The sequence below is a fragment of the Carcharhinus amblyrhynchos genome, chromosome 15 (assembly GCF_965287045.1).
Source record: "Carcharhinus amblyrhynchos chromosome 15, sCarAmb.v2.hapA, whole genome shotgun sequence".
Lineage (NCBI taxonomy): Eukaryota > Metazoa > Chordata > Chondrichthyes > Carcharhiniformes > Carcharhinidae > Carcharhinus > Carcharhinus amblyrhynchos.
In genome coordinates this window covers 42,776,019-42,802,739 of record NC_137338.1, presented here as the reverse complement: position 1 = coordinate 42,802,739, position 26,721 = coordinate 42,776,019, and the positions used below count along the sequence as shown (strand labels likewise).

The 26,721-nt window shown below is 42.8% G+C and overlaps 1 protein-coding gene across 1 annotated transcript in view; it reads right to left on the bottom strand.

Annotated features, from left to right (window-relative positions):
- Nucleotides 1-8,425: 8,425 nt before the first annotated feature.
- LOC145352975 (uncharacterized) overlaps nt 8,426-26,721 on the bottom strand; it is a 64,401-nt gene continuing 46,105 nt past the window's right edge. The window contains exon 6 of the mRNA XM_080203282.1: nt 8,426-9,844. Within this exon, the coding sequence (XP_080059408.1) occupies nt 9,844 (1 nt within the window). The 3' untranslated portion in view covers nt 8,426-9,843. The remainder of the gene's footprint in view (nt 9,845-26,721) is intronic.

The window sequence follows — 26,721 nt, the reverse complement described above, 5'->3', positions numbered from 1 at the left end:
ATGAAAGGGAGGGAGAAAACGTAAAGCAACTACCATCATCAGGGAAAATGTCCTGGGAAAACCAATTAGATGTCAAGGCTGACAAGTCCCCAGGATCTAATGCCCTGCATCCTAGGATCTTAAAAGAATGTGGCTGCAGAATTAATAGACGCATTGGTTACAATCTTCCAAAATTCCTTACATTCTGGAAGGGCCCCAGTGAATTGGAAAGTAACAAATGTGACATCTTTATTCAAGACAGAAAAGAGAGAGAAAGCAGGAAACTACAGGCCAATTAGCCTAACGTATATCATGGGGAAATTGCTAGAATCCATTCTCAAGAAGGTTATAGAAGACAATCTTAAGAATCATAATGTGATCAAGCAACATCAACATGGCATTGTGAAAGGGAAATTATCTATAAATAATTTAGTAGAGTTTTTTGATCATTTAGTTAGCAAGGTGGAACAAGCTGAACATACAGATGTGATGCGCTTGGATTTCAAAAAGACATTTGATAAGGTGCCACATCAAAGATTACTACACAAGGTAAAAGAACATGACGTAGGGGGTGATGTATTAGCATGAACAAAGGATTGGTTAGTTATCGGGGAGCAGAGGGCAGGAATAATCTTTTTCAGATTGCCAAGTAACTATTGGAGTATCACATGGATCAGTGTTGGAGTCTCAACTATTTACAATTTACATCAGTGACTTGGATGAAGAGATCAAATGTATGTTAGCTAAGTTTACCAATCACACCAAGATACTTAAGGAAGTAGGTTATGGAGAAGCAGGATAGAGTCTGCAAAGTGGTATAGACAGGTTAAAGTGAGTGGACAAAAAGTTTGGTAAATGGAGTATAATTTGGAAAAATGTGAACTTGTCCACTTTGGTAGGAAAAATAGAAAAGCAGTGTACTCTTTAAATGAAGAGTGAGTGCAGAGCTTGGTGCAGAGAGATCTCTGTATTCTGGTATATGAATCAGGTAAAGTTATATGCAGTCAACTAGGAAGGCACATGGAATATTGGCATTCATTTCAAGGGGAATGGGATATAAAAATAGGGATGATTTAATGCAGCTGTGCAATGCATGGGTGAGACCACATCTGGGTTACTTTGGTCTCCTTATTTGAAAAGGAATATAATTGCATTAGCAACAATTCAAAGTAGGTTCACTCAACTCAGTCTTTGGGATGAAGGACTTACGAAGAAAGGTTGAACAGGTATGGTCTATATGCATTGGTGTTTAGAAGGATGAGAGGTAATCTTATTGAAATGTGTAAATTCTGAGGGTGTTTAATAGGGTAGACATTAGGAGGATGTTTCTATTTGTCAGGGAGACTAGAACTAGGGGACACAGTTTAAAAATAAGGGGCCTGCTGTTTAAGACTGAGGTGAGATTTTTTTTTCTCTCTCAGAGGGTCATTAGTATGTGAAATTCTCTTCCGCAGAAAGTCATGGAGGTTGAGTTATTGAATTTATTCAAACCTAACTTAGATTTTTGATAGATAAGGGAGTCAAGAGTTATTGGGTGGATTGGGGGTGGGAAGTGTAGACAGACAGGTAGACTTGAGATCACAACCAATTCAGTTATGATTTTATTGAGCACTGGAGCAGACCTGAAGGGCCAAATGGCCTATTCCTGCTTCTGAGTCCTATCTTCCTATATTATAATGCAACATTCTTATATTTTATAGTACATTTGGCGTCTAAGTGACACTTTACAAGGGACAGCCATTGCCGCTTTGTTTGCAATCATTGATCTGGATGCAAATTACACTCACAGTTGGACTAGTTTTAAGAAGTTTATTTGCTCCCACTCCGGTTCCTATGTCTATCCCCTACACCATCTACAAATGGATGACTTCCCCCCCCGCATTTCCCCTACCTCCTTATCTCTTGGCTTGCAGCAATGTTCCTGATTAACTTTTTAAAAAAAATCATTCACAGGACTTTGCTGCCAAGTCCAGCATTTATTGCTGTATGGTACTTGAGAAGGGGCAAGAGAAGATCTTGAACACAACTGAGTGCCTTCCTAGGGATTTCCAAATGCAGTTAAGATTCAATCACATTCCCGTGAGTCAGGAGTTGCATGTAGGCCAGATTGGGGAAGGCTGGTAAATTGTTTTCCCTAAAGGACATTAGTAAAACAGATGACATTTTATGACAATCTGGTACTTTCATGATCACCATTACTGATACTGCCATTTTATTCCAGATTTATTTAATTAACTGTTTTTAATTCCCCAGCTGCTGTGTTTGGACATGAACCCATGTCTTTGGAACATTAACTTGAGCCTCTACAATACCAGCCGAACAACATAACCACTATTTTACTGTACTGCATCAAATACTCCTCCTTTAATCATGAACAGCAAGGGCTGCTTATATGTTTTCTTAGCCTCAGTCAATCAGTGCATGCATTGCATTCTTCACCCTCTGTAAGCATGCTATTAAAGTGAACATGTGCAGACTGAGCTTGCCAGATCCAACAGGATCAGCCACTCTCTCTATTAATCCAATGGTGACCATTCTCAAAGGAGTCCCAGTAGCCATTTTCTTGGAATCACAGAATTGGTCTTTTTGGCTCTTGACATTTAAAGTCAAATTCTGAGATTAAACAGCACTCTACTTTTTTGGGTTAGAAATTGGAAAGCCTCAATTTTTGGGGCTTGGGCATTGTGATTTGAGGCCTGCCCACACTAGTTTCAAAAGAGGTGGGCACCATGGAAAATTGATTATAGCATAGCCCTGAGTGGATCTCATGATGTAGTCTTCCTAATATTGCCAGGGGCCCCTGCACACCACAAGAAGACAAATGCTTTTGAACAAAACATGTGCTCCATGCAACCTTCCCTTTTTAAACTAGTAGGTGCAAATTTTACCATCCCCCCGCCCCCCCAACCATAGAAATCAGAGCAGGTGAGGGGCGGACAATGGAAAGGTCTGTTGACCTCAGATGGGATTTTCCAGTTTGAGGTGATATTCATAGTCTAGGTGACTGTGGACCTCTTGCTTTCCTTTTGAATTCTTTCCGCTCACTCCTAACGTCTCCTTGTATTTCCTGTGCTTCCAGATTGTCAAAAGGTGATGACTTGCTAGTACCTGAAGATTCATGAGAAGAGGAAAGAGTGATTCCATGAGTGTGAAGAGGGGGCACTGTCACTTGATCTTCCAATTAAAGTTTAGGTATTGGCATCACACAAATTTAGCGTTGAGTGAGGCCAACACATAGGGAGTCACTAAGCATATGTGTTCTGTACTAGGCTGGGGCATAGTAGATTAGCTCATGTGAGGATGGAGGGAATGGTTGCAGCTCAGCTCATCTGTAGGGTAGTCAGATGATGCCTTCATTGGGATAGACTGTTGGAAAATGCTGATGACGATGTGTACTGAGATGCTTGGTGCATTGGCAGACCTGCCAGATAGTCTTCTGTCATTGCCAAGGAGCAAGGAGACTGGGTACACGTTGGCACAGGGCACCAGTCAGAACTTAGACTGATCCTATCCACTGTAGAAGAGGTGGCACTTCCATGATAGCACTGGCAAACTAATCCATGATGGAGCAACTGTTGTTTCCTGTGTCATCTTTCACTGCAGCATAGGCAGATTCCTCCTGGTGTCTCAGTGCTCAATTGATGCTCAGATCAAGTGCATGAGGTGTGTTGATTTGCATGCACAGATTACTGCCATCATAGAGATAGATCACAATGCTCAGCATGGCAGTAAGGCTCTCACAGCAGTCCAACAATTTGTGAATCAGCAGATTACCAAGCTTGCTGAAGTAGCAGCTGTGGGAGTGGCTGTGGCAATGATGGGCTATTCTATCTCAGAATAATGGCGTTCATGTTCCACTGCCAGTGCCCTTGCTGATATTTCTCTATCTGCCAGCCTAGACAGCTGCCACCCTTGTTCAGCTGATTCAGACAGAAGCCAAATTTTCTTGAGTCTGGTAAATGCACATACTCTTCATCCTGGTGTTCCTCCATCAGGAAAAAATGGATGAAGTCTCCTTTCTTCTCATACACTGACTCCTTTGTGAACGACCTCATGCATACATTCTTGGTGGACTGTTACTAATATCACTGGGACCCCACCTGGCAGGATCCACTAGCATTGAATTTTAGGGTGATGGCGACATTCACTACCATTTGTAGGGTGAACTTTTCCCTGCTTTGAGTCTCCAAATTAGTGTGAAAGAAGTAATGCAATTCTGTGAGCATCGTAGTCTCCTCAGGCACTATTACTGGCTCATAACTAAGTAGAAGTGGAGTTTCTGCACCATGCTATGTGGGTAGGGCTTTCTAAGAAGAAACTTCATTCTCCTCCCTCCTTGCACAGCTACCTTTTCTGATGCATGCCCTGGCTATGTTCCAGAGCAAATGATCATTCTATGATTTTATAAGTTAGCTCCAATTTAAGGCACTGGTCTTTACATGTTGGTACAGTGGTTAGCATTGCTGCCTCATAGTGCCAGGAACCCTGGTCCAATTCTGGCTTTGGGTGACTGTCTGTGTGGAGTTTGCACATTCTCCCCATATCTACATGGGTTTCCTCTGGGTGCTCCAGTTTCTTCTGACAGTCCAAAAATGTATAGATTATGCGAATTGGTCATGCTAAATTCCCCGTTAGCTTATCAAGAGGTGTAGGTTAGATGGATTAGTCATGGGAAGTGTGTGAGGTTATGGGGTAAGGGCAGGGGAAGAAGACCTGGGTAAGACTCTCTGTCAAAGGGTTGGCGCAGACCTGATAGGCTAAATGGCTTGCTTCTGCACTGTTGGGATTCTATGTTTGCGTGCCGCAAAAACCATCAAGTTATTTCAGCAGCTTATCACACTGCATTTACAGTTGCTGCTTAAGTAAAAGTAAATCAGAAGCATCTCAGTGAAAGTTTGTTGAGTCATTTCCCTAACAGCAACTAAAACAGAGATAGGTCTCCATAGTTGCACCAAAAGCATTGCTACATACTGAATTTCACAACCTTTAATGTGCAGCAAACATTTTTAGCACAACTTGAACATGCTATTCAATGTAATATATATTAAATGAACCAAAGATGCCCAATGGTAGGCACAGTTCACCCCAATATTTGTTTATTTTCAGCATTTTGACAACAAAAAATGTAAGAGCTTCTAAGATTCTGCTATTTCATATTTATATTTTTCTGCGGAATGCTACCTTAATGTGATGGAGAGGTTTGTGTATTCTGACAATGTCTTGAGCGATGCTGTCAGGAACTGCTTACTCCTGGTAGGACCACCCATGGCTGCAAGGTTGGGGACACATACCACACCAAATGCATTCCAAGAATCCTCAATGGCAGTGCAAGTGTGTGTTTGTTAAGGTGGAAGAAGGATGCAGCAGCAGGTTAGTCCCAGTCATTGTGGTTTATCTGACAACCAGCCCCTTAAGATCTTGTGAACAATGATGATGCTCCGACATCCTCACATTAAAGTAAGTCATGCACAGTGTTTTACCAGGGTCTTCCTGCCAGGTCCTGTGCCAATGGAGAATTGGTTAATGGGTCAATGTTGTAGATCTGGGAGCCCCCAGTCAAAAGTCTGCTCATTAGCAACAGATGCAGGGAAGTAGCAGCACAATGTAGACTCAGCACTTCTAACATCCTTACAGAGACATTACTGCTTTAAATCTATCAACAACACCTTGTTTACAGGATCCAGATATATACAATTTTTATTTAAAGTAGGTTGCAAAATTTAACAGACAGAAACTGGAATGTGCATAAGATTTGCATCACATTTATTTTAGTCAGAAACGAAGAAGAAGGGATGTTATGTGGACTGATTCCTTTGCCGCAATTGACTAAAATGACCAACATCGTATGAATTGCCAGGTAATTATTTAGTTGTTACTAGGGATACTTGTTTTATTTTGGGGACGAAGATTAAAGAAAACTTTAAAGTCCATAAAAATGAAGTTGCGAAACCTATGATCCGGTTATGCTGGGATTAGGAATACTGATATCATCCGATTTTTTTTTCCTTTTCATTCACAGGTTTTAAGTCGGTCCGCCTTGTGTCCAATGAGGGGCATACACGCGATGGGTCGTACTGGGGCTGCTCTTGGTTGTTCAAGATTGGCCTAGTGCTTCATGTTGTTAGTGTGTGCCTAAACTGGACCAGATACTGGGCAAGACGACAGCTCAGTGACTATCACTGATTGCTGTGCAGGCACATGGATTTGGGCCGGTGTCTGTGGGAGTTTGCGCATTCTCCCTGTGATTGCATGGGTTTTCTCCGGGTGCTCCGGTTTCCTCCCACACCCCATAGATGTGCTGTTTGGCTGATTGGCAGTAATAAATTGTCCCTAAATCAGTTTCCCTCAATCTGGATGGCCATAAAACATTAGACAAAGGTCGTGGGTGGAGAGGGGGACTGGTGGTGTTGAGATGGCGGCGCAGGCTCGTTGGGCCGAAGGGCCTGTTTCCCAGGCTGTTTTTGTTCTTTGTTCTTTGTTCAATGTTGATCCGCCCGGATCGGTGGATGAATCTTCGTTTATGTAGGATTTCTGTACACCCTCACCATTAATCATAAAATTTTCAGACATTATGCAACGCTACCAGAAATTTCAGTGCCCATCAAGTGCGGGGCAAAAGGGCAAAACCAGATGACACACTCCCATGAGACATTATTCCATCTCCTCTTGACCCCTGTATAAGTTTAATGGACAAAAGGTTATGAAAAGGATTTTCACCTTAGGTATGTCCTAAGTGTTTTGGGGAGAAACTGGGTTGTACTGAGATCCTGTGCTTTTCACAGATCCCTATAATGATCTTCTGCTCAACACCAAGGCAGGTCTGGGGGAATTTTTGCACTAAAGAAATTTCACTGATTATGTTTTAAAGTTTAAAATTTTTTTTAAGTTATAGTTTTTTTTAATGTTTATTTATTAGTGTCACAAGTAGGTTTACATCAACACTGCAATCATGTTATTGAAAAAATGCCTTAGTCGCCACACTCCATCGCCTGTTTGGGTACAATGAGGGAGAATTTAGCATGGCAATGTACCTAAACACCACCTCTTTCAGACTATGGGAGGAAACCGGAACACCTGGAGGAAACCCACGCAGACACAGGGAAAACATGCAGACTCTGCACAGGCAGTGACCCAATCTGTGAACCGAATCCAGGTCCCTGATGTGGTACAGGGGGCATGATGAGTCAATGGTTAGCATTGCTGCCTCACAGCTCCAGGGGCCCGGGTTCAATACCGGCCTCGGGTGACTATCTGTGTGAAGTTTGCATGTTCTCCCCATGACTGCATGAGTTTCCTCCAGGCGCTCCAGTTTTCCCCCACACTCCAAAGATGTGCAGGTTAGTTTGATTGGCCATGCTAAGTTGCTCTTTAGTGTCAGGGAGACTAGCAGAGTAAATATGTGAGATCCTGGGGATAGGACTTGGCTGGATTGGTGCAGGTTCGATGGACCGAATTGTCTCCTTCTGCACTCTAAGGATTCTATGATTCTATGTCCACCAAAGGCTTCAGCCGAAGTTATACCAGCTGAGAGGCCATGCGAGTTTCCTTCATGACTTTTTGAAGGCCCCAAACCATTACAAGGGGTAGGTAATTCCTCGAAGGGACTAATTGCTTAACTAAAGAAGCATCACTCGTACATCCACCCCATAGCCCATGGCAGATGTTAATGAAATACTGTTGTAGGTACAATGCATTTGCCTCTCCAAACAAATGACCTCTTACCACAATCTGGAATGAGATTTGGGACTTTTGGCATTGGGCTTCTCCTTCGCTATGGTTACACTTGCAGAACAAGATCCTGAGACTATTGCACGCTTTATGATGGATTACCTGAATTTGGGGGGTCATAGAATCATAGAGGTTTACAGCATGGAAACAGGCCCTCCGGCCCAACTTGTCCATGCTACTTTTTCTTTTTTAAAACCCTTTAGGTAATCCCAATTGCCTGCATTTGGCCAATATCCCTCTGTACCCATCGTACCCATGCAACTGTCTAAATGCTTTTTAAACAACAATATTGTACCCACCTCCATTACTACCTCTGGCAGCTTGTTCCAGATACTCACCATCCTGTGTGAAAAAATTGCCCTTCTTTTGTATCTCACCCCCCCTCACCTTAAAGCTATGTCCTCTAGTTTTAGACTCCCCTACCTCTGGGAAAAGATAATAAGGTAATGAGGAAAAAATGAGGAAAAATGAAGAAAAGGTAATGAGGAAATAAAAATTACAGAACCTACTTGAGGGAACACAAAGGGTTGGAGCTGTTTTTGCATTGAATGTGATAAAGATGCCACTGTAAATTTGCCTATGAACCATTTTGGTGCATTTGATAACCCGCATAAAATAAATAGAAAAATTAATGTTTTTAAATAGTGCACAATTTTATTAAACATATTTAATTATTGGGTAAAAGTATCACAGAGCAATTTTAACTCATAAAGTGGATTAAGTCCAAGAGAGGAATGATTTTGTAATATTCAAAACACAAATGGGCTGGTGAGTTGAAGTCCTACAGTTTATTCTAGTCATTGAAATGAACATACATGAATTCTTATATGTTACACATGAAAACATTCTCATTAATGCTTGGCACAATTTAGATTCAGATCTTTGGCTTGCACCCCCTGATTTCTGTCACTGTCACAATTACATTGTTGTTCAGTTTCCCTGACTACCCCATGAATTTTAATTCCCACCTGTCAGCAGTGTCATCATTTCCACCAGCTTTGGGTGGGAGTGTCAGTGTTGGGGCATATAAACAAGGTTTGGGAGTTAAAATTTCAGGTCCTCATTTCTTAGTTGGTAGCACAGTGGTTAGCACTGCTGCCTCACAGTACCAGGGGCTTATGTTCAACTCTGGTCTTGGGTTACTGCCTGTGTGGAGTTTGCACACTCTCCCTGTGTCTACAAAGGTTTCCTCTGGGTGCTCTGGTTTCCTCCCACATTCCAAAGATGTGCTAGTTAGGGGAATTGATGATGGTAAATTGCACCTTAGTGTCTCAAGATGTATATAATAGATGGATTAGCCATTGTAAGTGTGTGGGGTTGTGAGGATAGGGCTGGTGGTAGCCCTGGTAAGATGCTCTGTCAGAGAGACGGTGGATACTCGATAGGCCGAGTGACCTCCTTCTGCACTGTAGAGATTCTATGATTCTTAGGGACTTGGCGGTTTGCCACCTGCATCAACCCCCTCCCGAATTCCAATTTCATCTCCAGCCTTAAAATTAGTTGGCAGAATCTGGATATAGCACAGAAGGAGATCATTCAGCTCACTTTACCCTACACCTTAATATCATCTGAGAAAAAATAAGGTAACAAGTGGAAGGCATTTACCCATCACCCCCACCTTATCCTGCCAGAATGGTTTTCAGAAGGAACGATGCAAATAAACAGCCGCTACAAGACTACAAGATTCATTCAGAACTCAGGAAATAAAACTGTTACACTCTGGTTCCAGCAATCAACATGACGAGCTAATTGTTGCACATTGTGGTAGTGTGATATCGATGACGTGTCACAAGAAGTGCTATATTAAAAATGAAATGGTCTGAATTGGGCAAAATACAGATACTGAGAGTCAATCAGCTTATTCAGTCACAAAATCAAGTTATGTTTAATTATCATTTTGAAATGACTAAGATTTCAGTGGTTTTCACTATGTTCCTCAATTTAGATTCAGCAATGAAGTAAATGACAGCTAAGGAAGATTACAAGCATGATTTCTGAGAAAGCCTATTCAGAATGTTTCATCAGGCAGTAACAAGACTCTGCAGAACTTCCTGTCAATCTATGGCTTTGTCATTTGTGATATTTTGGCAGGTGGCATCATGGAAACATTATCAAGGATCTTCTTCACTCTTCCTTTCTGTGAAAATATGAAGTTATAACATTTATTTTTTTTTGTCCGCCAAATTCAGTAATGTTTGCTATTCACTAAACACTCAGTGCTACTTCGTTCTCTGCCTGGTTTTGCACTTCACAAATAAAACACAAACTAAAACACTGGTGCAGTGAAACCACACACAGCTTCTTTTATCATAAATGGGTCAACGTGGTTATTAAAAGGTTTGATTAACAGAATTTCAGATGAACCTCTTAACCTCTTCAGAGCAATTTTATCACAAATGATTCTGAGGACCAGTTCTATCTAGTTCTGTCATTATCAGCATGTGTAGCTGACCTGTTTTGAAGCAGCTGTATCAGTGGTTATGTCAAGCGGCATGAGGCCCACATTGAACCCCCTTATTATCCAATAAATAAACACAGAGATTCCAGTGAAAATGCAATCCATATTCACTCACCTAAATGTATAGAACAGTGAGGAGGCCTAATGCACACTGCATTCAAAAGCACCAGTACAGTCAGACCAGGCTGCACCGCCAGAGCTCTCCACCCTCCCTGCATTACCCCCTTCACCACTCCTGTACCAGACGTCCACCACTTCCTGTTGTTCTCATGCCCAAGCCACACACAAAACTAGAATACTTACAGGGGGAAGAAAAATCAAATTACAGCCCACCACTACCCTGGCAATCACAGTATACTATAATGCAGAGGAGCCCCTTCAGCCCATTGAGTCCACATCGATGCATGAAATACCCTGACCTGCCCACCTAATTCCATTTGCCAGCACTTGCCCCTTAGCCTTGAATGTTATGGCATGCCAAGTACTCATCCAGCTACTTTTTATAGGATTTGAGGCACCCTACATTCCAAGCAGCGCATTCCAGACCGTCACCATCCTCTGAGTAAAAAAGGTTTCCCTCAAATCCTCCCTAGACTTCCCATCCTTCACTTTTAACTTGTGTCCCCTTGTAACTGACCCTTCAATTAAAAGGGAACAGCTGCTCCCTATCCACCCTGTTCACACCACTCATAACATTGAACACCTCAAATATGTTGCCCCTCAGTTTTCTCTGCTCCAGCAAAAACAATCCAAGCCTATCCAAGTTCTCTTCGTAACTTAAATGTTCCATCCCAGGCAGTATCCTGGTAAAATTCCTCTGCACCCCCCCTCAAGTGATGCACGTTTTCCTATAATTTGGCGACCAGAACTGCACACAGTACTCCAGCTGTGGTCTCACCAAAGTTCTATACAACTCCATCATGACCTCTCTGCTTTTGTAATCTATACCCCAATTGATAAAGGCGCACATGCCATATGCCTTTTTCACCACCCTATGTACCTGCCTTTCCGCCTTCAGAGACCTATGGACAAACATGCTAAGGTCCCTTTGTTCTTTGTAACTTCCCAGTGTCAGACCTTTCATAGTGTACTTCCTTGTCAAATTACTTCTTCCAAAGTGCATCACCTCAGAATTTTTAGGGCTAAATTCCATCTGCCACTTATCCACCCATTTGACTATCTTGTCGATATCTTTCCATAACCCAAAGCACTCAACCTCACTGTTAACCACCCAGCCAATCTTTGTGTCATTGGCAAACTTTCTGATCCGACCCCCCCCCCGACATAGTCATCTATGTCATTTATATAAATGATGAATAATAGTGGGCCAGCAGGTCCCTGTGGTATGCTGCTGGTCACTGGCCTTCAGTCACTAAAGCAGTCGTCTGTCACCACCCTTTGTCTCCTACTGCTAAGCCAATTATGAATCCACCTTGTCAGATCACTCTGTACCCATGTGCCTTTTGTAATAAGTCTCCCATGTGGGACTTTTTCAAAGACTTTGCTGAAATCCATGTAATCTAAATCAACCACACTACCCTCATCAACACATTTGTTTACATGCTCAAAAAATTCAGTCAAATCTGTTAGATATGACATACCTCTGATGACACCATGGTGATTATCCCTGATCAAACCTTGCCTGCCCAAATGATCATAGATTCTCTCCTTCAGAATTTTCTCCAGTAGTTTCTCAACCACAGACATGGTCTGTAGAGCCCAGTAGGGACCAAGAGGGAAATCTGTGGGTGGAGATTTGTCCACTTTTAAGCCCACCAATACCTCCAATACCTTGTCACTCCCTATGATAATTTTCTGTAGAGCCTCATAGTCTCCCTTACCAAGTTCTATAACTACCTCCTCATTCTCATGGATGAAGACAGATGTGAAACATTTGTTTAACACCCCACCAACGTCCTCTGCCTCCACCCACAGATTTCTCCCTTGGTCCCTAATGGGCCCCAGTCTTGGAAATTGGAAAAAGTACCTGGGTTCAAGCAGATATCTTCACAGGTTATAAAGATAGACCCAGAAGAGTTGAGTGTGAACAAACCAGCTTAGCCTTACAGTCAAAAGAATTTGCACTTACATAGTGAGAAGCACTATCCCTACAGGTAGCCAAAACAGCTTGACTGGTATTAATAACCTGGCTGCTAACTGCCATGGAAAAACCCAAGACCCTTTACACAAGACAAGATCGAGATTTCAAGAAGCATGGAGTTCTGAAACCAATTTCTTTGTTTATGTCTGACTTCAAAGGAAACTAACAATTAAAACTCTAATACCTGAATAATCTTTCCTCAGCCAAGACAAGCTCTGAATGTAGCCAAGTCACATAAACATAACCTATCTCACAGGAAAGACAATGCCATTGCTGATGCTCTATCCTGAATTTAAATATCAGAAATGAAGTAGGAAATTGACACTGCCTCTGCTAGCTGTTAAGTGTTTGATTTACAAGTGTGAATGAGAGAATAAATGTGTACTGCTTTACCTCTTTGTTTGCTTTTGCAAACTGAAATAGAATTAATTGTTTTCCAGAAAGCGAAAAGGACTACTATGCCAACAAGACATGAAAATAAATCGAAAACTGTCTATATCAAACCTTTATTGCTTTTTGTTGTTTTTAAAGTAATCTTTCTGTTTAACTGAATAAATGGCTGCTACAAGTCACTTGACCACAGTATTGGTCCTCTATTCTGGAAGCTATCAATAGGAGATACAATAATAAAATAATCCTCCTCTCATCATCATGGAATCTCACAGCCAATTGTAAGAATATCATCATCATGAAACCAGGGGACTCTCAGATGGAAACTCATTATTCCTACAGAGTTGTTAACAGACTTATCTCATACCTAGAACCTTCCAAGTCCATTTCAAACGGGTACCATAGAGGAAACAATGGTTGTTTTTGCATCTTTACCCCTCTAGTGGGGTGTAAGGGTCTGCCAAGACTTCTTGACACAAGAAACCCATTATGGATGGTGACTCTTTCAAAAGCTAATGGCTGGGACATTATCAGTCCTGAAACTAAAGCCAGTCCCAGGCAATTGATAAGATCCCTTTTGACATCATTATGGAAAAATAAGACCACTTGACTTGAGTGACCATCTTGAAATTTCTACATGTCTTTGAGAACTGAGAAACTGTCTGACAGTAGTTTTAACACCAACCAGAAAGAAGGCCAGCAGTTTCTGGGAAAGCAAATGGCCAGCAACCTTCTCTTAACTCCTCGAAGATTGCTTTATTTTAAAAGCATCTGATCATCGCCTAGACATCTAAGCATGTAAACTTCATTGTGCTGCATCTTCATTCATTTCCAGGAGTCTTGTGTTGTTGTCTCCAATCAGAAACTCACCTTGAATGAACTTCGCCTGGACGGAAATGCCCTCTGGATTTTGACTTCTCGGAATTTGGAAATCACATGGACTAATATTCATGTCTCTGGTTCTTCATTTGTTGTTACCAATAGTTGTAAATCCTCCTCATTCCTAGCCCTCCTTATTGAGTTAATCATAATGTGAGTTTGCTGCTAGTGATTATTAATTTGAGTCACACAGATTGAGGGATTTTCACAGCCTACTTTGAAAATAATGAAGAAACACTTCTGCATGCAGATAGGCAGGGAGAGGATAAATAAGTTCAGTTCCTCTCTCTCTCTCTCTCTCATCTGTAACAGAGTACATAATGTTGCTGAAATTCTCAGTCAATAGATCATGCCAATATCTGAGCTGATTCTGTGATGGTAAGGATTAATTTTCAACTTGCCTTTCAGGCCTAAAGCTAACGTTACTGATCTATTATCTGTTAGAGGCTCCTCCCAATCTTCATCTCCATGGAGAATGTAAATTTGTGCATGAGTTAATTATTATTTTGTTCTAACCAATCAGCCAATTTTATTAATGAACTGAGAAAGTCAAGGTAAAATTGTACAGTATGGATATTTGATTTCTTCCATGTAAACAGTTAATTTTGCAGTGTGAACTTTCCTGTAATATACTGGGATGTTTCAATTTGCACCTAAATGAAATCAAATTTCTGAAGTAATTTATAATAATTTAAATTTCAAACTAATTGATTAAAATTTAACTTTGACAGAGGCGCAACATGGTGGATCAGATACAAAGAACGCACACTGGCTAATGCTTTTGTTCTTTTAAGTCAGTAGCCTGGATTTCTGTGGAGCCAAGAGGCAGGTAGGACCAATGGAGAAAACCCATGCAGATATGGGGAGAACATGCAGATTCCACACAGACCATCACCAAAGCTGGGAATTGAACTCGGGTCTCTGCACTATAGGGATTCTACGATTCTATGATTGAAATGGTGGTGGGGTCGAGCTAGGTGTTGTCAATCCTTCTGGTTCATCTCCCACATTCCAACTTACCTAAACTTGAGGTCATCCATAACCTATTGCCCCTTTCCTAATTCACACCAAGCCCTGTTCACGTGTCACTCTTATGCTGATTCATTTAAATTGGTTCCCAGTCGAGCAGAGTCTTGATTTTAGAATTTTTATCCTGGTTTTCAAACCTCTTCATGGCCTTGCCTTGTGAGGCAGCAGTGCTAACCATTGTGCTGCCCCCTTTTTTTCTTCTTTTTCTAATATTTTAACCGCCATGATGAACCCTGCTGTTTTGCGAAGACCTTTCACTTCTCTGTTCCTTTTCAGGAGGCCCTTCTCGACATGGAGAAACTGGTTTACTAACAAAACTGGAAAGGATGTCTCTCAATTCCTTTGCTTTTACTTAATTATCTGACTGCTTACTCAATATCTGGTACTGGATGAGCACAAATTTCCTCCAATACATATTGGGAAGACTGAAGCCATTTTTTTAGTTCCTGCAACAAACTCCACTCACCAGCTGCTGACTGCATCCCTCTCCCTGGCAGCCATCTAAAACTAAACCAGATAGTTTGAAACTTTAGTGCAATTTTCATCTCCAAGCCGAACTTCTGATCACACGCCTGCACCATTCCTAAGCCTGCCTTTTTATACATTTATAATATTATGTGAATTTGCCCCTGCCTCAATTCATTTGCTCCTGAAAACATTTTTCATGCTTTATGTGGCCAGTAGCAGCAAATATGTTTTGCTGGGCCCAACAAGGAATGCCTGAGACCCTCTGCTGCAATGGATGGTCCTCCCTCTTTAGTCTTGAGATTTTTGCAATACCTCACTCCACTTCGCACCCCCCCCAACCCTAGATTCACCTTGACACCACAGCCATCCATTGGTGCCAGCAGGTAGTCTCCTGACCATCCACTCACTCTCTCCCACCATCACCTCCACAGGCCATCTGCAACTTCCTGTGAACAACAAAATGAAAGTTGGTAGTTCAAATCTGAAAGCCCTCTGATGAAGACTCCCAAACCGATCCTGCAAGCTCTGTGTGGTGCAACAGATATCCAAAAATTCAAAGAAATGTGTTCGGGATAAGCACATTAGGACTATTATAGAAGGGAAATGGCAGCCAATGTGGCAAAAGGAATTTGAATTACAGCATGCAGCATCATGATGCACAAAAAAGAATGAAGATTAGAAAGTAGTAAGGTGAGAAGGTAGGCAGTAGAAACAGGTTTGAAATAGAAGGCAAACAGGAAGTGAGGCAGCAAAAATGGGAACATGGGAACATAGGAATCATTAAGTTAAAAAAGGGGGTTCTTTTAGTTACTTTCTGCAACACAAGAAACTGATAACTAACAGTCTCTGTCAGTTAGTCTGCAATCCAACAAGAATTTTTTTTATTTGTTCATGGGATATGGCATTGCTGGCTGAGTCAGCATTTGTTGCCCATTTAAGAGTCAACCATATTGTTGTGTGTGACAATACTATGCCTTTAAGAAATGTATTTTAATCATGTCCTCAGCAGGCCTGAGCTTTTTACTTTGATGTTGTGTTGTTTGTAACTGGTATCTTTTATTGTTACTGAAGCAGAATAATTGAAACAATGTTTATTTTTAATCTGGACTAACGCAGTATCCTGGGGTTTTTTTAATGATCCTTTTGAATTGTTGGTGGAGAATAATTGACAATTCAGGTGCTACCTTGCGACAGTTTTTTTCCTGTGGAAAAATCCAAGGCTTTAGTTTCATTTTTCTCAGAAGCTGAGACTTGGACTTGAGACAGAATGTATTGTTTCTTGTTTTTCTCCCCGAAGTTGGAAATCCTGCTGTCTGTGGGTTGCTAGCTAGAGGCAAACAGTCTTTCTCTCTCTCGTTCCCTCTCTCTCTCTCTCTCTCTCTCTCGAGGGCTGTTGAAAGTTCCAGGACTGGGGACCTCAGATTTAATCCAGCATTCCAAAGGGTCAACTCATAGCAGCTGATAAAAAGCTACAAAATACAGCATTACATGAACATATTTGCTTTCTGTGCCAAGACTAGAAAGGGGTGTATGTTTGTTGGATGTTGTTTGACTTGAAACATTATAGTTGGCTGTTAAGGTTTATACAATATCATCGTTGTTTTTTGTAATTGGTAGAAGTTGTGCTATTTTTTCTTAAAATATTTTGTCTGTGTTCTTACATAAACTTTGTTTCATAAAAGCTTCATAGGGGTCACTTGAATCACACCTGGAGTGAAACATGTGCTAAAATGTCTATGCTATCTTCATAAAACACCTTGGAGTTTCTGATCTGGATCATAACATGTGGTCTGGAGTCATGTGTAGGCCAGTCTATGTAAGGACTGGCAGATTTCCTTTCCTAAAGGATGTTAGTGAACCAGATGGGTTTTTACAATAATTGATGATAGTTTTATGGTCATTTCATCATGTGGCATGGTGGGATTCAAACCTGGATAAAGTTTGGTTTCTGAAGTGATCCATCAATGGGTTTTTCTTCACGCTGGGTGGGATTTTATGGCCTCGCTCAGGGGAGACCGGAAATTCCTGCCTAAGGTCAACGGAAATTTCCACTGTCGGACAATCGCTCGCTTTGATTCTGGGTGGGTGAGGTGGTAGATTTCCGGCCATCATTTCTAGGGAAACAGTGGCATAATGGTATTATTACTATATTAGTAATTCAGACAGCATTATCCTGGGATCCAATTACAGTGGCCATTATGCCACTGTTTCCCTAAAAATGATGACCGGAACTCACCCGCCCAAAATCAAAGCGAGCGATGGTCTGACAATGCAAATCTCTGTTGACCGCAGGCAGGAATTTCCGGTCTCACCTGAGCGAGGCCATAAAATCCCACCCAGCGTGAAGAAAAACCTATTGATTGATCACTTCAGAAACAAAACTTTATCCATCTGTGACAAACTAGTAAGAACTCTGCCGGCTCATTCAGATCAATTCTAGAAGATCAGGGTCCATGACCTGGTTGCCCACATTCACACCACTAAACCTGGCTCTGCTAACTTGGTGGCTAGAAAACCCAAACATATTTTTCATCAGCTTGTATTCCTGTTGCTGGGACAAAGAAGTTGGATTTTGACATCTAACTGTAGGAAGCTGCTTCACAGATGCCAGTCTCCTGAAATTGAAACAAAACAGACAGCAGGACAAAAGCAACCAAAGAGAAATCACAGCATATAAGAACTAGCATGAGACTAATTTATGATACTTATCAAGGTAGTATAAAGGCGCTGGAGCAGAGCCCTTTCTGAACATTCAAAGGAACAATGCACATAGCACATTCAGTCCTGCCATAGATTCAAAGAATTCCCAACAGACTAAGCAAACATCTTAACAAGCTTAACACTGGAATTTGTTGTTTTTCCTGTGGCTTCAGATTTCAGAATGTTCTTAGCTACTCAAAGGACCCGTTCCACAGGAGAACAAAGCAGTATTTACATCAGCTCTTTTCAAAGTGGCACATTATGTTGGCAAAGCTAAAAGGCCCCTCAAGGTACAAACCAAGGGATACATCTGCTATGTTAAACATGAAAAGAGGGAATGTCTGCTTCAGACATGTTTCACATTCAAAGCACAACCTTTCACAGGAACCGCTAAGCTAATAACACCACGGTACAGTAACAAACAAAAGATGATAATTCAAATCTAAGGAACAGATTTAGGCTGAAACAGAGAGAACAGCCACAAGTTTAAATCCATTTTAAACTCTGCTCTGAGTATTTTAAAAGAGCCTTTTGAGAAAAAAATGCTCCAACGTGTAGATCAGGGTGCAAATCACTCTCCACACTAAACTATGGACCATAAATAATTACTGTGATTTGGTTTAATATTTTAAGTTTCATTTGTGATTCGCATTTTGTTTCAAGCAGTATCCCTTTAAGTGGCTGCCCTGTAATTTGTCCCTCAGTTTGTTTAGGATTTAATTTAATTGGTCATTTGATTTATTTAAAATAACTCTAACTTACGGCTCACATCAAAACATGGGACTCCAATGGTTTGGAAATGTGGTAATGGTGATTATATTTGTTCCAGTCCTAATGACAAGGTGAACTTGATAATCCAAGGTAAATGCTGATTATTGTTGTTTACATTAGAGAAGTCCTCTCACTGTTGATTTTACTCACTTTTCTCACCATTTTCAAAAAGGCTAATCATAGGCAAAAAGCAAAATACTGGAAACATGAAATAAAAACAGGAAATGCTGGAAATACTCAGCAGGTTTGGCAGCACATGGACGACATGGTAGCACAATGGTTGGCACTGCTGTCTCACAGCACAAGCGACCCGGATCCCATTCAGCGTTAAGTTGACTGGCCATGATGAATTGTCCCTAGTGTCAGGGGAATTAGCAGGATAATTGTGTGGGGTTATGGGGATAGGGCCTGGATGGGATTGTTGTTGGTGCAGTCTCGATGGGCTGAATGACCTTGTTCAAAGGAGATATGAGGGGGCAAGTTTTATTCTTACATAGAGAGTGGTAGGTGTCTGGAATGTGTTGGATTCTACAATTCTATGATCTGTGGAAGTAGAAGCAGAGATTATGGCCTAAAATTAATAGTGAAAAGTTGAAGGCAGCTCAACCGTGAGCATTTCCAGGAGCCCTGATGGAAATAAGTGGCTGACAGACAAGCTGCAACCTATTCTTGGGTTCCTTTGCCTTTGAAGGTGAAGAGCTCATCTATAAAAGCCGCTGAGCAATTAGGTGAGCAGTAGCTGTTCAGTCTCAGCAGTGTCACTGGCTGTGTTCACCCTTCTGTGACTGCAGCAGTTTCCAGGGAGCAGCTTTGGTGCAAGTCTTGAGGAGAGGTGAACAGGACAGAATCACAGCCAGGAATCTCCATTCATAGGAGAGGGGGAGGGGATTATTGGTATAGAAGATTGGGAATGGGAGGGGGGGGGCTCTCTTCCAGCAAGCTAACCAATTAGCCAGGCTCCCTCCCCATCCCCCCAAGGCAAGTGCAGGCTCCAGGATATTCCTGGTGGCCTTGCCATGTGGCGTACCCACTCCCATCTGTCAGGGAATGCAACCTGCAATGAGCTCTTTACCTTATGTCTTCGCAGCTGATTATATAGCTGCCATCCCAAACACAGAATCACCCCAGAATCATCACAATTGTTGCAAAAACAGGAGTGATCCTGCTGGTCCCATTGATGTGATCGGAACTGGAATTGCCAGGCAGTTGAAGTTTCACAGGAATAACGCCGTGCCTATGGCACAATGTGTTTGAATCAGCCACCCTGGCGTCACCTGAACATTTCATTCAAGGGGATGCTGCATTTAAATATATCTAAAGCACTTGCTTCCAGTCCGGCCAAGAGGATGACAGCAAGAAAGCCAACTCCAACATTCACTGAGGGTGCCTGACAATGATGTTGGATGCTACGAAAGAGAGGTGGGCAATCACTTATTCATAGGCAGGGAGGAGACCCTGCAAGGGTCGAGTCCAGCTGATTCACCCTTTCGAGTGACTGAAGCCCCTCCAGCCCAGACAGCAGAACAGGATGGCACCACAACATCTATGCCACTCACAAGTAGGCCAAGGCTCTCCAGAGAACACACCCTCCCTGTTCCCCAACACAGAGGTGGCACTGCAAGCATTGTCATGTGGGTATCTAGCCTAGCTGGCTAGGCTGCATGGCAGAGAACAAGAGCCTCCCACTCTCACAGACACCCTCCCAGACTCCCATGAATGTCTTACAGAACGCTGCGAGATTAATCACAGACCTCCGACAGTTACCCTCTTCTTGGTTACACCTACCCCTGCACTGTCCGGTACCCTCACTCTCCTTGCACTCCCTGGTGCATAGTGATGACATGTGTGCTCCCCTCCAATCTCCCTCTTGGAGGACATGACAACAGGTTTCTGTGTTTCAAGGGCAGTAGAGATTTGCCCTGGCATGTCAGTATGCCAGCTGGGTGGGAAGGTACCACAGGGGTGGATGGTATGTTGCGAGACCTGCTAATGAGATGGTAATGCATGCAAATCAGTGTTGTGTATTTCCTGGGTGGGAACATGGTTGCATCATTAAAAGGGTGGCCTGGGAAAAGGGCAAACTAAAATCTTACTGCCAAGAATCATGTTTTCAGCATCTCGCAACACACCCAAGGAAAGGAAGGGAACAATCAGAGAGCGATCCTGTGAAAGCAAAAAGTTAAAAACTGGGAACTTCTGCAATCCTCAGTAATTCCAAAATCTACCTTCCTGCTCAATGTGACAGACTTCTTCCACCTGTTGGCATAGAACAGAATCATTCTGTAAGCCCTTACAGCCCACAGCATCATCTAGGTAGATATTAGTGAAGTGCTGCATTGCAATAATTTGTCCTTAATTTGATATGTCCTTAATTTGTTTAAACACTTACACAATCCTTCAAGTTTTATCCTTGCTGGATCCCTTTAAACAGTTGAGCTGAAATAGACTGAGACAGTTAGCATCATGCCCATGATGCCAATTGGTTGGGAAACTTGGAAGTCAGGTGCAAATACAGAGCTACATTAAAATGGTACTGACTAATGCACTTCTAAGTCCTCTGGATTCCTCATGCTGTGCTGTCATATGTCGGAATTTTACTGTCTCGCCGGCCTGAGGCTCGTAAGATCCACCCGAGACCAACGAGAATGCCATTTTGCGAGCCTTGGGGCAGGCGTGCCTGTAAAATTCCGGCAATAGAGTTCTACAGCACAGAAAGAGTTCCTTCAGTCCATTGAGTCTGTGCCAGCCATCAAATATCAATCTATTCTAATCTTGTTTTCCAGCACTTGATCCTTGGCCTTGCTGAGGCTTTTCAAGTGCTCATCTAAATGCTTCTTAAATATTGAGGGTTCTTGCCACTACCACCTTTCAGACAGAGTTCTAGATTCCCACCATCCTTTGGCTGCAAAAACTTTTTCTCAAATCCTTTCCAAAACTCACGCTCCTTACTTTAAACCTATGCCCCCTGGTTATTGACCCCTCTACTGAGGGGAAAGCATTCTTCCTATCTGCTTCCCTCAAGTTTGTACACCTCAGTGTGGTCTCCTCTCAGCCTTCTCTGCTGGAAGGAAAGCAGCCTAACCAGCCTGTACTCATAGCTGAAATACTCTGGCCCAGGCAACATCCTGGTGAATCGTAACACCCTTCCCAGTGTAATCCCATCCTTCCTATAGTGGAGTGACCCGAACTGCATATAGTACTCCACCTGTGGCCTTATGAGTGCTTAATGCAGCTCCATCATAATCTCCTGGTCCCCCACTGTCAGCATACTGGACAGTAAAAATTCAGTATTGGGAAAACAAACTCTTACTTTCAAAAAGGTAGATGGGGATGCAGGTCTCAGAGAGACACAGAGAAAGAAACATTACCAATCAAGCGATTTGTAGCAATACAAAGCAAATACAAACATTTAGTGAATCAATCAGAAATGCAAGAAATTTCTCTTAGACTAAAAGATTTGAACCAACCAGTCCAAATGTAATTACCAGTATTTAAACTAGATCAGCTAGGAACAGAGTTCGCAGGTAGTATCAGATATCACATCCACAAAGAAAGGGTTGTAAATTTTGTGTCTCAGGAAGCTAACACCACAATCTCACAAGCAGAAGAGGCTTCCAACACCATTACAGATTTAGGTGAAACAGATTATATGAATTCCTAGAATCATTGATAAACCTAAGAACATGTCAATAATATGCGAAACTAATTGGTTTTTAGGTTAGGGTCATAGCATTCTAGAATGCTTACAGCACAGAATATGCCATCTGCAATTACTGTGCTGGCTCACTGAAGGACCAATTCACCTACTCTCCTTCCACCTTCGCATTGTAGTCTTATCCATTCCTCCTTTTCAGATAATAATCCAAATGCCTTGAGAATGCTTCATTTGAACCTGTCTCTATCACACTTTTAGGCAGTGCATTCCCAATCCTAACAACTCTCTGTATAAAAATGTTTTTCTTTACATTGTCATTGACTTCTTTTGTCATTCATCTTAAATCTGTGCCCTTGTGCTCTCGAACCTTTGAACAATGGGAACACCTCTATCCACTCTGTCCAAATCCTTCATGATTTTGAATACATCTATCAAATTTCCTCTCACTCTTCTCTTCTCCAAGGTGAACAGTCTTAATTTCTTAAGCTATCCAAGTAACAGAAGTTCTTCATCCCTCAAACTGTTGACATTAATAGTCGGTGTCATAGCTAGCATAAGAACATAAGAACACAAGAAATAGGAGCAGGAGTAGGCCATCTAGCCCTTCGAGCCTGCTCTGCCATTCAATAAGATCATGGCTGATCTGGCTCAGTTCCACATTCCCGCCCTCTCTCCATAACCCTTAATTCCCTCGCTTATCAAAAACCCATCAACCCGCGTCTTAAAAATATTTAGTGAGGCAGCCTCCACCACTTCAACGGGCAGAGAATTCCAGAGATTCACCACCCTTTGAGTGAGGAAGTTCCTCCTCAACTCCGTTCTAAACCGCCCCCCCTTTATCTTGAGGCTGTGCCCCCTAGTGCTACTGTCCTTTCTGAGCGGGAAGAGTCTCTCCACCCCTATCCTATCCATCCCATTCATCATCTTATATGTCTCAATGAGATCACCCCTCATTCTTCTAAACTCTAACGAGTACAAGCCTAGTTTATTCAGCCTCTCCTCATAGCTCAGCCCCCTCAACTCCGGTATCAGCCGAGTAAACCTCCACTGCACTCCCTCCAAGGCCAAAATATCCTTGCGTAAGTGCGGCGACCAAAACTGCACACAGTACTCCAGCTGCGGCCTCACCAATGCCCCATACAGCTGCAGCAAGACCTCCCTACTTTTATATTCAATCCCCCTCGCTATGAAGGCCAGCATCCCATTCGCCTTCCTGACCACCTGCTGCACCTGCAGGCTGGGTTTTTGCGATTCATGCACAAGGACCCTGAGGTCCCTCTGCACCGTCGCCTGCTGCAGTTTTTCGCCACGTAAGTAATAGTCCTTCCTACCATTATTCCTACCAAAGTAGACCACCTCGCACTTGCCAACATTAAATTCCATTTGCCAGTTCCTGGCCCATTCGCCCAGCCTATCTAGATCCTTCTGCAGACTCTCCACACCCTCCGCGCAATTTGCCGTTCCACCAATCTTGGTGTCATGAGCAAATTTCGACACCATACACTCGGTTCCCTCCTCCAGATCATCTATATAAATGGTAAATAGCTGAGGCCCAGCACCGACCCCTGGGGCACTCCACTAGTCACCAACCGCCAATCCGAATAGCATCCATTAACCCCCACTCTCTGCCTCCTATTTGACAACCAATCCTCTATCCACGCTAACACCCTACCCCCAACTCCATGCCCCCTTACCTTCTGCAATAACCTCTTGTGAGGTACCTTGTCAAACACCTTCTGAAAATCAAGAAAGACCACATCCACCAGCTCTCCTCTATCCACCGCCCTAGACACATCCTCATAGATAAATAATATAGAAGATAGCTGTTGGAGGTCAATCAGCTCAGTCCCAGGGCATCACTGCAGGTGTTCCTCAGTGTAGTGTCCTCAGCTCAACCATCAGCTGCTTCATTAATAGTCCTGCTTCCAACATAAAGTCAGAAGTGGAGATCTTCACTGATGTTCAGCACCATTTCTGACACCTCAGATTCTGAAGCAGTCCATGTTGATATGATGGGCTGACTTGCATCTCCTGCACTGCAGGGACTCTCTGAATCAGATTCCAAGATATGCAGCAAGACCTGGACAATCAGTCTTGGGCTGTTAAGTGGCAAATATCATTTACACAACACAAGTGCCAGGAAATGATCTTCTTCAACAAGAGTGGACCTAAACATCTCACCTTTTCATTCAATGGCATTACCATCACTGAATCCCCTATTATCAACAACGTGGGGGTTACCATTTGTCAAAATTAAACTCGGTTAGTCATATAAATACTGTCACAGGTCAGAGGCTGGGAATTCTGCAGAAAGTGATGGTATACTCTCCACTTGCCTGAATGAGTGCAGCTCCAACAACGCTCAAGAAACTCAGCATCATCCAGGATGAAGTAACCTGCTTGATTGGCACCCATTCTACAAATATTCACTTCCTCCACCATTGATGCACAGTGGCAGCTATGTATACCATTTATGAAATGCACTGCAGCAACTCACCAAGGTTTCTTTGACAGCATCTTGCAAACACAGTCCCTATTATCTAGGAGTATAAGAGTAGTAGATACCTGGGAAAATTATTACCTGCAAGTGTCCTCCAAGTCACACATGATCCTTGAACTATATCACTGTTTCTTCACTGTCGCTAGGTCAAAATCCTATAACTCACTTCCTCATACATGTGAGTGTTCCTACAACACATGGACTGCAGTAGTCCAAGAAGGCAATTTATCACCACTTTCTCAAGGGGCAATTAGTGATAGGCAATAAATATTGGCCTAGCTGGTGGTACTCATATCTAATGAGCAGACCCAGGCTTGAATCCTGCCACGACAGAGGGTGGAATTTTAATTCAATAAAAAAATCCAGAAGTAAGAATCTCCTAATGACTATGAAACCATGTTGATTGTCGAAAAAAAAATTTGGTTCAATAATACCCTTTAAGGAAGGAAATCTGCCATTCTGTCTGGCCTGGCCAAATGTGAGTCCGGAGTCACAGCAATGTGGCTGTCCATTGCCCTCTGAACAAGGGCAGCTAAGGATGGGCAATAAATGCTGGTCAGTCCACGTCTCACAATTGAATAAAAAATAGACAGCTGTCATACACGCATTTCTTATCTTAATCTTTCTCTATTGTCAGTCAGGGAACTCTGGATTTGTTTGATCTCCCTTCCCCTCTATGGCAATATTGCACGAGTGTTCACAACCTTTCTCTTCTTCAATACTTGCCCATTGTTCAGTCATAGTTTTGCTTGCCAACATTTGATTTCAATTTTTCTGGGTCAGATCCTTTTTTATCCCATTGAAGTTGGCTTTCCTCCAATTAATTATTATTTCTTTGGATTGTTCCTTGATGTTTTCCATAGCCAACTAAACATTACAACCAACAATCACTCTCCCTTAAATGTTCCCCTACTGACACTTGATCCACTTGGCCCAACTCATTTCCAAATATCAGGTCTAGCTGTGTTCTCTTTCTTGTTGGACTGGAAACATGTGAAAATTCTTCTCAACACACTCTAGGGAGGCTTTGCCCCTCTCTGTCCTTTACATGACTTCTATCCCAGTCAATAAGTCTCTATAATATTTATACATCTCTGTGATTTCCTTGAAAAGTTGTTCCTCTACATCTTTCCCATTAGTTGGTAGCGTGTCGATGCCACCAAGCAATGTATAAGGCAATTCTCCCATCGCGACCTATAAACTTTCTGGTGGTTCGGGTCAAGAGGTGCGCATGCAAGCCATTTTGCAGGATTCGCACATGCATTCTTGACGCATGCATGTCTCCCAGAGCAGGAGAACAAAAGCAGTTGGGACTGCCCTGGAAATCAGCAGGAATAGAGGTAATTGATTTAACTCTTTTTTAAAAGGTATTTTAAGTCTATTTTAAATGTGATTGTTGGGCCTGGCACAGAACTTCTACACCTCTAGGAGTATTTCACTCAGGTGGGGTTTAGAGTAGCTCCCCACATGTGTGGAACTAGTGGGAGACCCTGCCAGAGTGAAGGGGAAGCAATCAGGGACCCCCAGGGTGTTGGGCAGCAGGGGTGGTAATGTCCCCTGGACATGGGAACCCTGGCAGTACAGCCTGTGCCTCCTGGCATAGCCCAGGGAGCATCTTGGAACTGCCCATCTGGCATTGGGCAGTGCCAAGGGGGCAGGGCCTATTGTGGGTGGAGCCTAGGAGATGATCAGTCAGGGGTCCTGCTGCCTCTCTACATGGGGATCGGCCTGGGCTGGAGGGAGGTCAACAATCAGGGCAGCTTGGGAGGAGGTGTGATGGTCTGCCAAGGAAGCGGAAACCAGCCTCCCAAGGGGATATCTGCCTCCAGTTAGGGGGTTTCCACCATTGGGGGGGATCAGCAGGGGGAGAATCTGCCGGGCTGAGGGGTTGGGGGAATTGCCACTGTTGGGTTCAGGGGGAGTTGGACATCAGGGTGCCCCGGGATGGGAGGGGGTGGGAGCCCGGGAATTGTCACGGAGGCTGCGATCGGGCCGTGGGGGTGAGGGCTGAAGGGCAGCACTGTGGGGGTCGAGTGATCGAGTTGGCTACCAAACAGGGAGAC